Below are 15,785 nucleotides of genomic sequence, written 5' to 3' on the forward strand. Positions count from 1 at the left end.
GCAGGAGTTGCAATAATGTCTTTTGAAGATTTAGATGAAAGTAAAGTACCACAGAATTATTTAGGTTTAATAAATGTAGAATGTAAGTTTTGTAACGCGTTACATTTTTTGTGTGAAAGACCGTAACATAAATACATCACGGAGGAATGTCCCCGTGAAAAGGACATTATGATATGTTAATTATCTGAGCCAATAATGACAGCGCGATTCTGATAAAAGATATTAAAACACTTTAATGAAATGAAAAGAAACTTGTTTATTATTAGAAACATTAAAAATAGTACAAAAGCAAAAAAATACTCTCCGTGCGCACTCGTCACGAGACAAAACAGTTTTATAGATAAAACAATCGTAGTACAGAAACTACTTAGCGACGACAGCGCCACTGGCTGTTCAGTAAACTGATTCAAACAAATGACAAAATACTAAATTGCATCTTTTTCAACATGATATCGCCTGAATGTCACAAGAATATTCCCGGTTGATATCAGCTTGACATTCAAGGAATATTCCGTGCTACTTGGGTGGTAGATCCAATATAAAGAAATTTTTTTTTACATTTCTAATATTAAATTTTTTTGAAAAAAAATGAATAAAAAATATGGTTAATGCATACTAGCAACGTAGTCGACCGCTTGCGGACGACAAAGTTGCTAGTTCTTTAAATAATCTTCGTGTGCATTCCTATAAGTAATTGATAGGAAATCCGCAAGGAATTTTGGCTGAAATTTTTTTTTTTAAATATTCGCCCACTTTTCAGACCGCATAGTGGGCAGTATTCGTGCGAATAAATAAGGAATTCTCTAAATAAACTTCGTATGGATTTCTATAAGAAATTGATAGGAAACCCGCAAGGAATTTTGGCTGAAAAATTTTTTTAAAAAAATATTCGCCCACTTTTCCGATCGAATAGTGCGCGGTATTCGTGCGAATTACTAACAAATTATTTAAATAAACTTCGTGTGGATTCCTATAAGAAATTGATAGGAAATCCGCAAGGAATTTTCGCTGAAAATTTTTTTAAAAAAAATATTTGCCCCCTTTTCCGACCGAATAGTGCTCGGTATTCGTAAGAATTACTAAGGAATTCTTTAAATAAAATTCGTGTGGATTCCTATAAGAAAATGATAGGAAATCCGCAAGGAATTTTGGCTGAAAAATTTCTTTCTTTTCCGACCGAATAGTGCGCGGTATTCGTAAGAATTACTAACAAATTCTTTAAATAAACTTCGTGTAGATTCCTATAAGAAATTGATAGAAAATCCGCAAGGAATTTTGGCTGAAATTTTTTTTTTTAAATATTCGCCCACTTTTCCGACCGCATAGTGGGCAGTATTCGTGCGAATAAATAAGGAATTCTCTAAATAAACTTCGTATGGATTCCTATAAGAAATTGATAGGAAACCCGCAAGGAATTTTGGCTGAAAAATTTTTTTAAAAAAATATTCGCCCACTTTTCCGATCGAATAGTGCGCAGTATTCGTACGAATTACTAACAAATTCTTTGAATAATCTTCGTGTGCATTCCTATAAGTAATTGATAGGAAATCCGCAAGGAATTTTGGCTGAAATTTTTTTTTTTAAATATTCGCCCACTTTTCCGACCGCATAGTGGGCAGTATTCGTGCGAATAAATAAGGAATTCTCTAAATAAACTTCGTATGGATTCCTATAAGAAATTGATAGGAAACCCGCAAGGAATTTTGGCTGAAAAATTTTTTTAAAAAAATATTCGCCCACTTTTCCGATCGAATAGTGCGCAGTATTCGTACGAATTACTAACAAATTCTTTAAATAATCTTCGTGTGCATTCCTATAAGTAATTGATAGGAAATCCGCAAGGAATTTTGGCTGAAATTTTTTTTTTAAATATTCGCCCACTTTTCCGACCGCATAGTGGGCAGTATTCGTGCGAATAAATAAGGAATTCTCTAAATAAACTTCGTATGGATTTCTATAAGAAATTGATAGGAAACCCGCAAGGAATTTTGGCTGAAAAATTTTTTTAAAAAAATATTCGCCCACTTTTCCGATCGAATAGTGCGCGGTATTCGTGCGAATTACTAACAAATTATTTAAATAAACTTCGTGTGGATTCCTATAAGAAATTGATAGGAAATCCGCAAGGAATTTTCGCTGAAAATTTTTTTTAAAAAAATATTTGCCCCCTTTTCCGACCGAATAGTGCTCGGTATTCGTAAGAATTACTAAGGAATTCTTTAAATAAACTTCGTGTGGATTCCTATAAGAAAATGATAGGAAATCCGCAAGGAATTTTGGCTGAAAAATTTCTTTCTTTTCTGACCGAATAGTGCGCGGTATTCGTAAGAATTACTAACAAATTCTTTAAATAAACTTCGTGTAGATTCCTATAAGAAATTGATAGAAAATCCGCAAGGAATTTTGGCTGAAATTTTTTTTTTAAATATTCGCCCACTTTTCCGATCGAATAGTGCGCAGTATTCGTACGAATTACTAACAAATTCTTTAAATAATCTTTGTGTGGATTCCTATAAGTAATTGATAGGAAATCCGCAAGGAATTTTGGCTGAAAATTTTTTTTTTTCAAATATTCGCCCACTTTTTTGATCGAATAGTGCGCGGTATCGTGCGAATTACTAACAAATTATTTAAATAAACTTCGTGTGGATTCCTATAAGAAATTGATAGGAAATCCGCAAGGAATTTTGGCCGAAAATTTTTTTTAAAAAAATATTCGCCCACTTTTCCGACCGAATAGTGCGCGGTATTCGTAAGAATAACTAACAAATTTTTCAAATAAACTTCGTGTGGATTCCTATAAGAAAATGATAGGAATTCCGAACGGAATTTTGGGTGAAAAATTAAAAAAAAAAATATTCGCCCACTTTTCCGACCGAATAGTGCGCGGTATTCGTACGAATAACAAACAAATTCTTCCAATAAACTTCGTGTGGATTCCTATAAGAAAATGATAGGAATTCCGAACGGAATTTTGGGTGAAAAATTTTTTTAAAAAAATTCATTTGACGGATTTCCATGTGGAATTAATATCAATTAATTTCTAATGGGAATTCTCACGGCATTCATTAAAAAAATTTGTTAATATTTCACACGAATACCGCGTACTATTCGGTCGGAACAGTGGGCGAATATATTTTTTAAAATATTTTTCTGCCAAAATTCCGTTCGGATTTATTTCCATTTCTTATAGGAATCCACACGAAGTTTATTTAAAAAATTTCTTAGTAATTCGTACGAATACCGCATACTATTCGGTCGGAAAAGTGGGAAGACTTTTTTTTAAACAAATTTTTCAGCCAAAATTCCGTTCGGAATTCCTATCAACTTCTTATAGGAATCCACACGAAGTTTATTTAAATAATTTGTTAGTAATTCGCACGAATACCGCGCACTATTCGGTCGGAAAAGTGGGCGGATATTTTTTTAAACAAATTTTTCAGCCAAAATTCCGTTCGGAATTCTTATCAATTTCTTATAGGAATCCACACGAAGTTTATATAAAGAATTCCTTCGTAATTCGCACGACTACCGCGCTCTATTCGTTCGGAAAAGTGGGCGAATATTTTTTTAAAAATATTTTTCATCCAAAATTCCGTTCGGAATTCCTATCAATTTCTTATAGCAATCCACACGAAGTTTATTTAAAGAATTCCTTAGTAATTCGCAGGAATACCGCGCACTATTCGTTCGGAAAAGTGGGCGAATATTTTTTTAAAAATATTTTTCAGCCTAAATTCCGTTCGGAATTCCTATCAATTTCTTATAGGAATCCACGCGAAGTTTATTTAAAGAATTTCTTGGTAATTCGCACGAATACCGCGCACTATTCGGTCGAAAAAGTGGACGAATATATTTTTCAAAATATTTATCAGCCAAAATTCCGTTCTGAATTCCTATCAAATTCTTATTGGAATCCACACGAACTGTTTTTAAAATATTCGTTAGTAATTCGCACGAATACCATACGAATTTCGGTTGAAAATTTGGTCAAAATTTTTTTTTGTATTCATTTTTCTGAAATAAGTCGCACGAATTCCTATTAAATTATGGACGAATTCTGTTTCAAATCGCCACACGGCGTTTTCCAGAATTCGACAGGAAATGTGAACGAATTCTAAACGAATTCTTTCGGAAATCTGGACGAATTCCGAACGAATTCCAAACGAATTCCTTACGAATCATTTGCACCTGGGTCGGAACTTAAATGAAAACGCAATCGTAAGAGAGGGGCGGACATGAATCTCTATCCTTCTCCAACTTATTCGTACCATTGAAAGAATTCTCATTGTGTAGAAAATGACCTTTAAAATAAGCCTAAGAACATTAAAAAGGGGTAATTATTTTAGAACTAATTGAAATTTTTATGAAGAATAGAACATTACACTTTTTTTAATATCTTAATAAAATATAGCTGAAATAAGTTCTTTCAGGGTTTAATCTTCTTATAATTTTAATAAATAAAGTAAAAAAACTTTAACTTTTTAATACATTTTATCATTTAAGGGCGTTGGAGAATTGACATTGTTTCCCCTAGAACTAAAAATATGTTAATGAGACCTTTTACTGCGGTCCTGCAAGGGGAAATAATAGTATTTTTTCTCTAAAAAATGATTTGCTACAATTTACTGAATAATTGGAATGAAGTTTTGTTATTGATAGTAAAAAATGTGATTCTTTAGTGTTTAAAAAGATATTTATAATAAATTTTAGTTATTTATTGAAATGGTTTTCGAGAGCGAAAAAAAATCAGTTATACAACTAAATAAGTAGGGCGTTGTCCGTAGTGGCGAGACGGCCGGTATGGCGAGACATTGCGATATTTCAAACATCTGAGTTGACGGTGCTCCCGCTTCTGATGTAAAAGTGAAGTTTTATTGTACTAAAGCTTTTCTATATGATGCACTCTTTTTTGACGTAAAATCTTTCGCCACACAGCTGATAATAGTTTCAAGCAACTTTGAAAGTTTTATTTCTCGAAAGGAAAAGTGCCTATAAAAAAAAATTCCGGATTTTTATGAACAATAAGTGCTTTAATTTATTGGTGTTTAAGATTCCTTCGAAATTCCTAGAGCACTGTACATGACAGTTCAATGGACAGGATTTAAAATTTAATGACAGATTTAACTATGATTTAAAATAGTGTCTCGCCACTACCGACGTTTTCTGATGTCTGTAGTCGCGAGACATTATCGTAAATTGGCGATAACTTTCTTTTTTGAAGACTTATGATATATAGATGAAGTAAATTTGCAGTAGATAATCCAGCCTGTCCGCCGATATAGATGCGGACTTGATTTTTATGAAAATATGAGTGCTACACCAAAAAAATAAAGCGTGTCTCGCTACTACCGACGTTGCCCTAATCATTTTATGTAGAAAATACTCACGGTTTTGTCAAAAATGAGAGGGCAAGAGTACATTATCAAATTATAAACTTTTTCTTTTGATCATTTTATATTTTTCCGAAATGAAGACGTAATACTTGGCCTAAACTTTGTATATTTTCACAAAATTTAAAGGGCCCATTGCTAATTTCTTTCGTTGTACCAGCGCCTGGAACAGACACTTTGGTTACTATCGTGATACACACAATGAATTACCGACCGACCGCCTGATGAATGGTCAAAATTGTGAAAAATAATCAATAGTACTGAAAGTGACCGTCGCAGATGTTGAATCGGCCCTTTAAATTCTGTGAAAATATACAAATTTTAGGCCAAATATTACATTTTCATTTTGGAATATTATAAAATGAATAAAAGTAAAAGTTCAAAATTTGATAACGTGCTCTTGCCCTCTCATTTTCGACAAAACCGTGAGTATTTTCTGCATAAAATGATTACTTATGTAGTTGTAAAACTGATCTTTTCGCGCTCTCGAAAATCCTTTCAATAAATAACTAAAATATATTATAAATATCTTTTTAAACACTAAAAAATCACATTTTTTACTATCATTAACAAAACTTTATTCCAATTATTCAGTAAATTGTAGTGAATCATGTTTTAGAAAAAAAATACTATTATTTTCCCTTGCAGGGCCGCAATAAAAAGTCTCTCTAAAATATTTTGAGTTCTAGGGGAAACAATGTCAATTCTCCAACGTTCTTAAGATATTTTTCATACATCAAAAAATGGATGGTAGTATGACTCTGACCATTAGTGAATTTATAAAATACTTCATATATAATAACAATATTATTTGACTCAGGTATGCTTCTCATTGGTACAAAATGCCTTCGAGGATAAAAAAAGTATTGTTAATGATGATGATAAGAAGTTTTAAAGAATCTAAAGTTTCTGTTGGAAAATTTTTTACATTATCTTTGGAAACTTACAGTATGGTAAGATATAATATTTGCTTCTTTTTTATTGCTTTTCTAATCTTTTGAATAGAAAATTTTATAAAATCTTGCTGAGAGTCCTGAAAAATAAACTGATTATTAGTTTTTAACACATAGCATTATTCCTAATAATAATTTTTCACATAATAAGAAGAGTGTGTAGTTTTGCCTCATGTAGAGTCGTGCTCCACGTTAATTTTTTTATTATAGCAATTAATAAAAAAATTTAAACTATGGGCATATTCTTTTCTCGTTAAGAGCTAACTTTTTAAGTGGTACCCGTCATCTTTGCATGCATTTTTCGTGTTTTTCCAGATAGTGAGTTAAAATTTTGTTCTAAAAGTTTTTTTCAACTCTTTATGCAGAAAGAGTTGAATTTTTGAATTTCGAACAAATTCATATTTAATTTGATATGCATAAAAAATGAGACAGGCAGGTGGCACCACGTTCTATGCCATTTAACATGAACTCATTTTGAGATGCAACAAATATGAGTCCAACTTTTTTCTGTGTATGTATAGGTCATTTCCACTAATTTTGTTAAAGTGATCACAACCCAGATAACAATATTGCGATGCACATTACGCACTTGACATGCGAGTAATTTAATGCTCGTCACAACGCACGTCAAATGTTTTATACAAGTTGGTTGCATAGACGGGTGTAAAAATGTCACACAAATGCAAAAGTATTTGATGAATGTTGTCTATTTTCCGTTCAATGTCAAATCATAACCTCAAAATTTCATTATTGAAAACTTTATTTACTTTTTATAAAATCATTAAATTTCACTAGGATTCCTAATTAAAAGTATTTCAAGATAACAAAAATAAATTAACATAAGAAATATTAAATTTTCCATTTTTACAACTTTCGTAATTAAATTTTTTGTTGTTACAAAAAAATAAATTGTTGAAATGACAGATTGACATTAATCAAATTTAAATGGAAGTTTGTGTTTTTTCAAAACAAGTTGTTTGTAGAATTCGCGTATATTTCACCGAAACTTTTGTGAAATGCGCAGATAATTTTTTCCATGTAGGTAGCATTAATCTTATACAAATTGTTGTGTAGGTTATGCCACTGGGGTCAGAACGCGCTTTTTTATTTAGAAATGTATTACTATTTCATACTTAACAGTTTAAAGTTTACACTAAAAGCATATTTATCTAACAGTCAAGTTTAACAGCATGTGAGGACGCATCTATTTGCTCCAGTGAGAGCACGCGTGACGATTAATAGGCACGCGTGCGAGCTACATGTCTGACACTGTGAGCGCATTTTGCTATCTGGGAATATTTAGTGCATAAAAATTAGCTGAATAACTTTTCGACGTACAAAAAAAATTCGCACAAACATTCGATGTATCAATTAATCTATGACTATTTTGAAAGTGTAGAAAATAGAGAGCAATGCTCCAGCGTTAGTAGGGAGTTGTGCCTCACATTATATTTAACAATTTTTAATTCTAATACGCACTCTCTATTTTTATTTCGCATTATTTATGAATATTTCGAATATTTTATGCAATTTAAATATTGTTCTTTAGTGAGATGAGACTTTTTACATCTGTATTCACTGCTAATGAAATAAACCCAGTTTAATAAATTATTTTTAAAATAATTTAATTTGATATAAATTATTCTTTTACTATCTTACCTATTACTTTATTTTATGTAAATTATCTTACTTTTTCACATTTCATATTTTAAATAAAGAATATTTTAAAAAATATGTTTTTTTCTTCAATTTTTAACGGTGGAGCACAACTATGGAGATATTATAAATAAAGTGGGGAACGTCGGCCTTTTGGCCCGGCGCACACTAGCCGATTTGTGTCAACCGACAACAAGTCGGTCGACAAAATTGCCCCCGTCGACTGAAGAAGAGCATAGGCGTGCGCACACTAGACGATTTTCCACCGACACGACAAAAGTGTCGGCGTGCTGTCGGCGAAGCAGTCGCTTATGGAATCCAATGTATGAACGCACACTAGACCACAATTTGTTGGCCGTTTTTCTAGGTTTCAGGTAGATTTTCTCCACAGAAAATTATAAGTATTAAAATTAGCTGCAACGCTTATTATTTTAATGCCTTTTAATTTTCTGTGTCTGTACCGGGATTCATTTTTAGTAGAATGCTGCTTGCTTGCAGTTTTGCAGTGCACGGTGAAGTTAATTTTATTTTCTTTGAAACATTACAACTTTTAGAAGAAATATTGCCATTAACTCGATAATTAAAAAGTGATTATATTGTCATTAGTGCATTGTCATGCGGGCAGTAGCCGTTTCACTCCCGTAGGGGAAGTGGTATACCCCCACTCTATCGGCCGGGCCGGTATTTCTTTGAAATTTATTTTTCTTACAGTACTATTTGAGACTAGCTTTCATTATTTAAAATTTTTTTTGGCTTTTTTTTCTCAATAAGTACTAAAAAATAAGTTTCAAAAAAATCTGAAGATCTATTTTAAAAAAAAAATTTTTTTGAGAATACATTTATTAGATAAATTCATCCAAAATTTTCAAATATTAACATTTTTAATTGGATCAACATATGCCTGTAATCGTGAAATTCTAAGGAATGCGAATATGTTAACAGAAAATTAAAAATGTTTATAATTAAAAATTTTATTGTTTTTTGGAAAAACTCATTAATATCCATAAACTACAAGTGTCATTAGGCCCGAGAACGCCACTCCGGACGCCCCGTGGTGCCTTATTCACTAGAACACCGAGTTTAGGCACTAGATGAGTTTTCATCGTCAGTTGACAAATTCTTGTGATCAGTTCAGTTGTTATAATTTAGACAACGATTATCTTATTTCTTTAGTACAAATGAGACCTGCAATTTGGGATAAAACCACAGACATTTTTAAAGATAGAAATGAAAGAAGAAAAGGTTGGGAAGAAGTGTGTGAGGAATTAAATAGGAATTACCCTACAATGGAATCGAAAGATAAAAACAACTATAGTAAGTATTTTATATTTTAATAATTATTACATTAGAAAATTACTTTAAAAGTCACGTACAAGTATTAAAATTCTACTATTTAGAATGATTTTTTGAAAAAGTTTATTTATTTGAAAATGAGCAACACTAAATGGCTGAAGTAACTAATTAAATGGTAATAGTAACTAATAAAAATTAGCAACAACATTCTTACTAACTAAATGGTACTCTTAACCAACCATTTCTCTCAGTGTAGGAATTTCAAATTATATTTTGCTCATTTGCCAAGGCACAGATCCTACGTCTGTTAGAAAATAGTTTCCTAATACGTCTCTCAGAGAATTTGCTGAAATACCAGCTCGTACGGATTGATCTGGTTGCAAATCTTCGAGTCCAATTATCGTTGTTGTGTGTTCGGGAACAAAACCCTCCCTATCACGGATAAAGTTGTGCAGAACAACACAAGCTTTGATAAGGATATTTGCAAAATTAGGATTTACGTTAAGAGGACGATGGAAAATTCCCCACTTATTAGTTAAAATGCCAAAAGCGCATTCAACAAAACGTCGAGCTCTACATAACCTATAATTAAATATTCTTTTCATGGGTGTTAAATGTGATCCCCCATATGGCCTCATTAAATTTTTTTGTAGGCCGAATGCTTCATCTCCAACTAAAAAGTGGGGAATTTTTTGATCTGAAGTGCCAGGCAAACATTTATCTTCTGGCAATTCAATTAAATTAGATTCAATTGCTGTTGAGGCACCACTTTTAAAGTTGTAGTGCAGGTCAAAAAATGTACACCCACTTGCAAGATACCTAAAAAAAGTTTTTTTTAAAAATTTTTTTGCATTAATGTGCTATTTTATTGTTACAGTGAGTAGTGCTGGAGTCTCAAGGGTTACCAAGCAATATATATACCACCACCAGCTTTTTTTATCAAAACTACATGATTCTACAGAAACTACCGACAGTTTGGATGTAGAGAACAATTCCGAAGACAAAGATATTGAAGTCTCGGATTTGGATAAATCATCAGAAAACATGGAAGTAGATTTTTCACCTAGACCGCAAAAAACAGGTAGAAGGAACAGTTGCACAAAAAAACCAAAACACCAATGAATTTGAAAAAAACTTGCTGACAGCGCTGTCATCTCCTTCAAATCCACATATGGATTTTTTTCAGAGTTTAGTTCCTCATTTGAACGGATTTGATGACGATGAAATTCTTGATTTTAAAATGAGGGTTTTGCGAGTAATTTCAAGCATACAAGATAAGAAGAGAATAATTTACCAATCAACTTATATTGCTTCACCATTTACCGGATATCAACATAACCCTTTTACCGTCATGCAACCTCCGCCACAAATACCGTCATCTCCTACCAGTCGTACATATTCCAATACCAGTCCAAGACATTCTCCTTATCCTCAAAGAGAAACTACTTCTCATCCTTCTTCATCATACACGTATTATGACAATTTACATAATGCCCCCTCTCCTCAAAATCCGTACTCATTACCCAGTTCTTCATCTGACTCAATGTCCTCCGAGAATTCAAATGATTATTCTACACAAAATTAAATACTTTCTCTCAACATATGCCATGAAAAGGGCGTTTTTGTAAGCTTAATTACAAATCATTAAGTAATAAATAAAGAAAATGACTTTAAACATTGTTGTTTTATTTCAGGCAAATTTTAACTATATTTAATACATATTATTGAATTTTAATAGTTAGAGATTAAATTCTTTAACTTCTTCTTTATTAAATTCGGGGTTTCAGAAACTAACAACGTCATTTAATTCTACGTGAAAAATTGCTAAATATTTTCTACGGAAAAATAAAAATTTTTAAATAACTTTTAGAAAACAAAATATATTTTAAAGAAAAGAATTGCAGTAACTAATAGAGAATAAAACTTACCTCGCAATGTAATACCGAGCATTTCCACTGTTGGAATGCTATTTCTAAATGTAGTCTCTTCAGATTTGATGACGACCTTCAGTCGGTCATGCAATGAATGACTTTGACATTCGAAGTACCGAGATTCATTTTCTTTAACTAAACGTACTTATGCGATTTACTTATAAACTACAACAATTATAGTTTAATAATAATCCTTTTTAAATTGGATTATATTTAAGAATAATATTAATTTATATTAATTAAGTTGATTTTATTAATACAATAATTTAAAAATTATGATTATATAAGTAATAATAGAATTAATTATATATATATAGCTATTAATTAATTCTATTATTATGATAATTAGTAAGATAATAATAATAATAATAGTTATTATTAAATAACTGTCAATTAATTTGGTGATTAATTAATAAATAAAAATTTTGAAAATAAAATTTACTCTCTAAATTTGAATTAGTTAAAAATAACTAATTATTAGTAAAATCGTTGCTCACGATAAGTTATCATATATAACTATTATTTAATTTGTTAATTAATTACTTAATAAATTAATATTAATGTACATAATTGAATGTACACGCTTAACCACAGGTCGGCCGACAAAATCGTCTAGTGTGCGTTGCCAGCTTCGCCGACAGAAACTCGACCGACTTTTTGTCGGTCGACACAAATCGGCTAGTGTGCGCCGGGCCTTAAGCATCCACATAATAGAAGGAGAAAAAGAACCGAATCCGTATGTCTGTACTTCTCCTACGTGTTTAATGTTTATGTCATACGCTCGCGCTTCCACATTGACCCAGTTCATTAAAGGCGAGAACTACGGTTTTGGTTTCTTTTCTCTCTCTTGCGGCATCTCATCGTCACTTACGGTCGCTTCTATACTTTCCCCACTCTATTTATAATATCTCTATGAGAATAACTCCCCACGTTTATTGAAAAGTCACAAAATCAGTATTTTTGAAAAAAAGCAAAATTTCTATTTGTTTTAAATTTTAATTAATAAATCATGCCAAAAGTTGTGTTTGTACGTGTCCTAAAAGTCCTATATAATAGAATAGTAAAAAAAAATTTATATAATAGTTTTGATCGGAAAACAAATCTCGGTACACAACTCCCCACTCTCCCCTACTAAGGCTCATATTAGGATCGAAATAGTTATTTTTATATCTGTAAGCATTAATGAAATAAATCAACACTCCGTCACCATGTTCTTCACAGGCCATGTAATTTTTATAACCCAAATTTTCTTATCACTGAAACATTTGACTAAATCAAAAACTAGAATGGAGACAAAAATGAGAAATGACGTAACGTAGACTACTGTCGATCCAAAAAGTATAAACCCCTCTCTTTAAAAGCTTATAACTCAGGTCAAAAAAATCACATTACCTTAAGACAACCTAGAGTCACACACAAAAATTATTATGAAATAAAAATAAAGGACCCCCTCCTTGGTTTTATCTGGCGTATATAAGTCTTAAATTGTACTATTCAACATTTAATTTATGCCTATGGGCAAAGTCGCGAAAAAAGAAACTTTTGTAACGTAAGTATTTTTAAAAAAATAATTTTTAAACGAGGCCCAAAAATTTTCATACTAATATATTATCTTACTATATAATAATTGTAGATACATATTCATATCAATATCCCTGTATGCCTTTTTATTTAAAAATTATGCACATTTCAAAAAGATTGTTAAGGAGGGTTTCTCATGAAAAAGGCGAAAAATGAACATTTTGTTTTTTAAAACACTTTTTTTATTTTTTAAAATATCGGTCTAAATCGTTTTACATATTGAAATTAAAAAAAAAATTTGTTTGAATCAGAGACAATTCTTGACTTATAGGTGTAAAGGTGTAGACACAATAAGACACATAATTTTACAAAAAAAAAAAAATTTATATTTAAACATTTTTCCTAGTTAAGAACAAAAGTTTACCCTAGCTAATTTCGATTGGGTTTTAAAATAAGTAAGTAAAAAGAATAGAGATTAGTAAAAAAAGGAGTTATTCTTCATCATTCTATGTCCGACATTTTAAAGAAAGAAAACTTAATACTAGGTTACAAGAGTCGTAGGATCTATCTCCGGACCCTCGGTACGAGACTGCTACGATTCTCGGAGAACGATCAATGTGCAAGTCCATCTCACACGATTAGCTGTAATATCAAGGTTCCTTAGTTACAAAGTTAAATTCATCCCAATGATTAATTACCCTAATTACCCCTCTGCAAGGGGGGTAAAAGAGGCTTCTCGAAAGATATCCCCGTATTTTGAAGGTCATGGCCATACGAAATCACATCCTGATTAATTCTAAATGCTGGACGACCGCTCTTTCGACAGGACTGAAAGAGATAAATTTTTACAACAGGACAGTAAAAAATGTAAAGAGGAGTCCGGATGCCTCAGGATGGTAATATTCTTGTCGTCCAGTGACCCTATTGCTTCCACAATAGTGTCTTTCCCATTAGGATCAATCCGGGATATTTTCTTTAGAAAGACTTTCACTTTTACCCCGGAAGTACCCCGACTTCGACTGATGCGGAAGCACCCACTCTCAGTCTCATCATCCCCATCAGCTCTCGTATCCAGACGCACCTGAATATTACGAGAGCCTTTGAAGGTAAAGCTAGTGTAGGTCCGAAAAATTCCCCGTGGCCCTGTACCAGGCGAACTGAAGAATCGGCAAGCAAACCCCGAATTTATCACGGGCCGCTTCCCACTAGCAGTGTCAGGCGGTGGGGGAAGAACTGTGTGGAAAAGGTAGAGAGAGACAACGCTATGTGAAAAGAGAGAGAGTGCGAGCATACTACACTGGCTGTGACGTATGCTCGGTATCGCCTGCATAATTTTCTAATGGTGTGTGAGTATAAATTCACACATCATTACAACATTTAAATTGTTGAATGAAACATTTGTTATAGTGTGGTGAAATTGACTTCAAGAAAAGAAAGCGTTTTGCGCAGGGCTGAATTTAGACCTACGGGGGCCCTTAGCACTAGACAGGACTTACAGAAAAAGGAGTCTTAAGCACTCAGCCCTTTTGAAATTTAAGATAAAAAATTAGACAACTCAAATAAATTTTAATATATATGATGTACCTATTCCACGCCAAAGTGAAAGTCCATCTGCAATTGCATCTTCGATTTTTTTTAAATTTCTTTTTCTTTTAGTACTAATTCTGACTAGCTTCCACATGAATTTTTTCAAATTTTTTTAACAAGCCGTTTTCGAGTTATGGAATTTTGAAAATTGGAGCCTAGCCTAGCTCGCTAATGGGCAAAATAATTTCATTAAAAATTGATCTGTACGTCAAATGAAAAAAATTACTTTTTATCATTAAAACTCAAAAATTTGATAGTAATATCTTTAAAAAATTTTTTTTTGATTTTTTCTTGAAAAGTACGTTTAAAAACACACATTTTGAAAAAAACTTTTAAAATTGATGCATTTTTAAGGAAGTTATGAGCATTCAAAAATTGAAAGTCATGAAAATTCTCTAATTTTCAAAATTCCATAAGTCAAAAACGGTAGCTAAAAAAATTTGAAAAAATTCATGTAAGCTAGTCTCAATTAGTACTAAAAGAAAAAAAATCGGAGATGCAATTTCAGACTATGGACTTTCACTTTGGCGTGGAATACATCATATGTATTTTAATTTCTTTAGTATAATAATTGTTATAAACATTTAATAATTTTTATTAAAAAACATATATTTGGAAAAAAAATTTAGTCTTAAAAAAAATTTGGGGGCTCCCAGCAAGCCGGAGCCCTAAACAACTGCTTATTTTACTTACGTATAAATCCGGCCCTGGTTTTGCGGTAGACACGATTCCGCCATTTTGAATTACTGAAAATTAAACTTTAAAATCAAACTTTTCATTCAAAAATTCGAAAAAACGACGTTTTTTTGTACCTAAATCAAGCGGGGGGAGGAGAGGGGTTACCGATTCAGTTCATCCTAGTTCAGTAACTGCCGAAAGGTGTGCCAAACAATATGCAAAAAGATTTTAGGCAATAGCTTTCTTCGTTTTTTCTGAATAGTGTCTATCATAAAAAACATGATTTTGAGCAAAACACGTTTAAAGCCACGATAGCGCTATACGTCACAGTGGTTTCGCAACCCACTATAACTGATTTATCTCGAAAACTATCACTCGGATAGACTTAAAATTTTAAGAGGTCATTTTTGACATATTAAGGAGTAAATTTATGCAAAAAAATCGATTTTTTCATGAGAAACCCCCCTTAAGTTAAATCCTCCTCGATTTTGCCCCTATATGCCACGAGGAAGTAATATTTCAAATTTGGAAAAAATGTGGGTAAAGACCCCAAAAACCTTTCTTTGCCTTTAACCTTTTTTTAAAAAAATTCGAAATTTTTTTTAACTTGCGTTATAGATCGTAAAGTGCGCTATACCCAGTTACAAAACTATATAGTTGTGAATTTCAAAATTTAAGATGGCGGACGACAAAATGGCGGTTTTCCACAAAAAAAGAATTAAAAAATACTATTTTGCAAAAAATAATATATTGATGAATTATTTTTATTTCTG

General features: G+C 31.9%; 1 protein-coding gene across 1 annotated transcript in view; it reads left to right on the forward strand.

Annotated features, from left to right (window-relative positions):
• Nucleotides 1-15,785, forward strand: part of LOC127287515 (odorant receptor coreceptor-like) — a 120,821-nt gene that overhangs the window by 63,208 nt on the left and 41,828 nt on the right. Inside the window, exon 2 of the mRNA XM_051314504.1 lies at nucleotides 6,214-6,346. Within this exon, the coding sequence (XP_051170461.1) occupies nucleotides 6,214-6,346 (133 nt within the window). The remainder of the gene's footprint in view (nucleotides 1-6,213; nucleotides 6,347-15,785) is intronic.

The sequence above is a fragment of the Leptopilina boulardi genome, unplaced genomic scaffold, assembly GCF_019393585.1.
Source record: "Leptopilina boulardi isolate dan_hultmark-lab unplaced genomic scaffold, ZJU_Lbou_2.1 LbouV2_371, whole genome shotgun sequence".
Classification (NCBI taxonomy): domain Eukaryota; kingdom Metazoa; phylum Arthropoda; class Insecta; order Hymenoptera; family Figitidae; genus Leptopilina; species Leptopilina boulardi.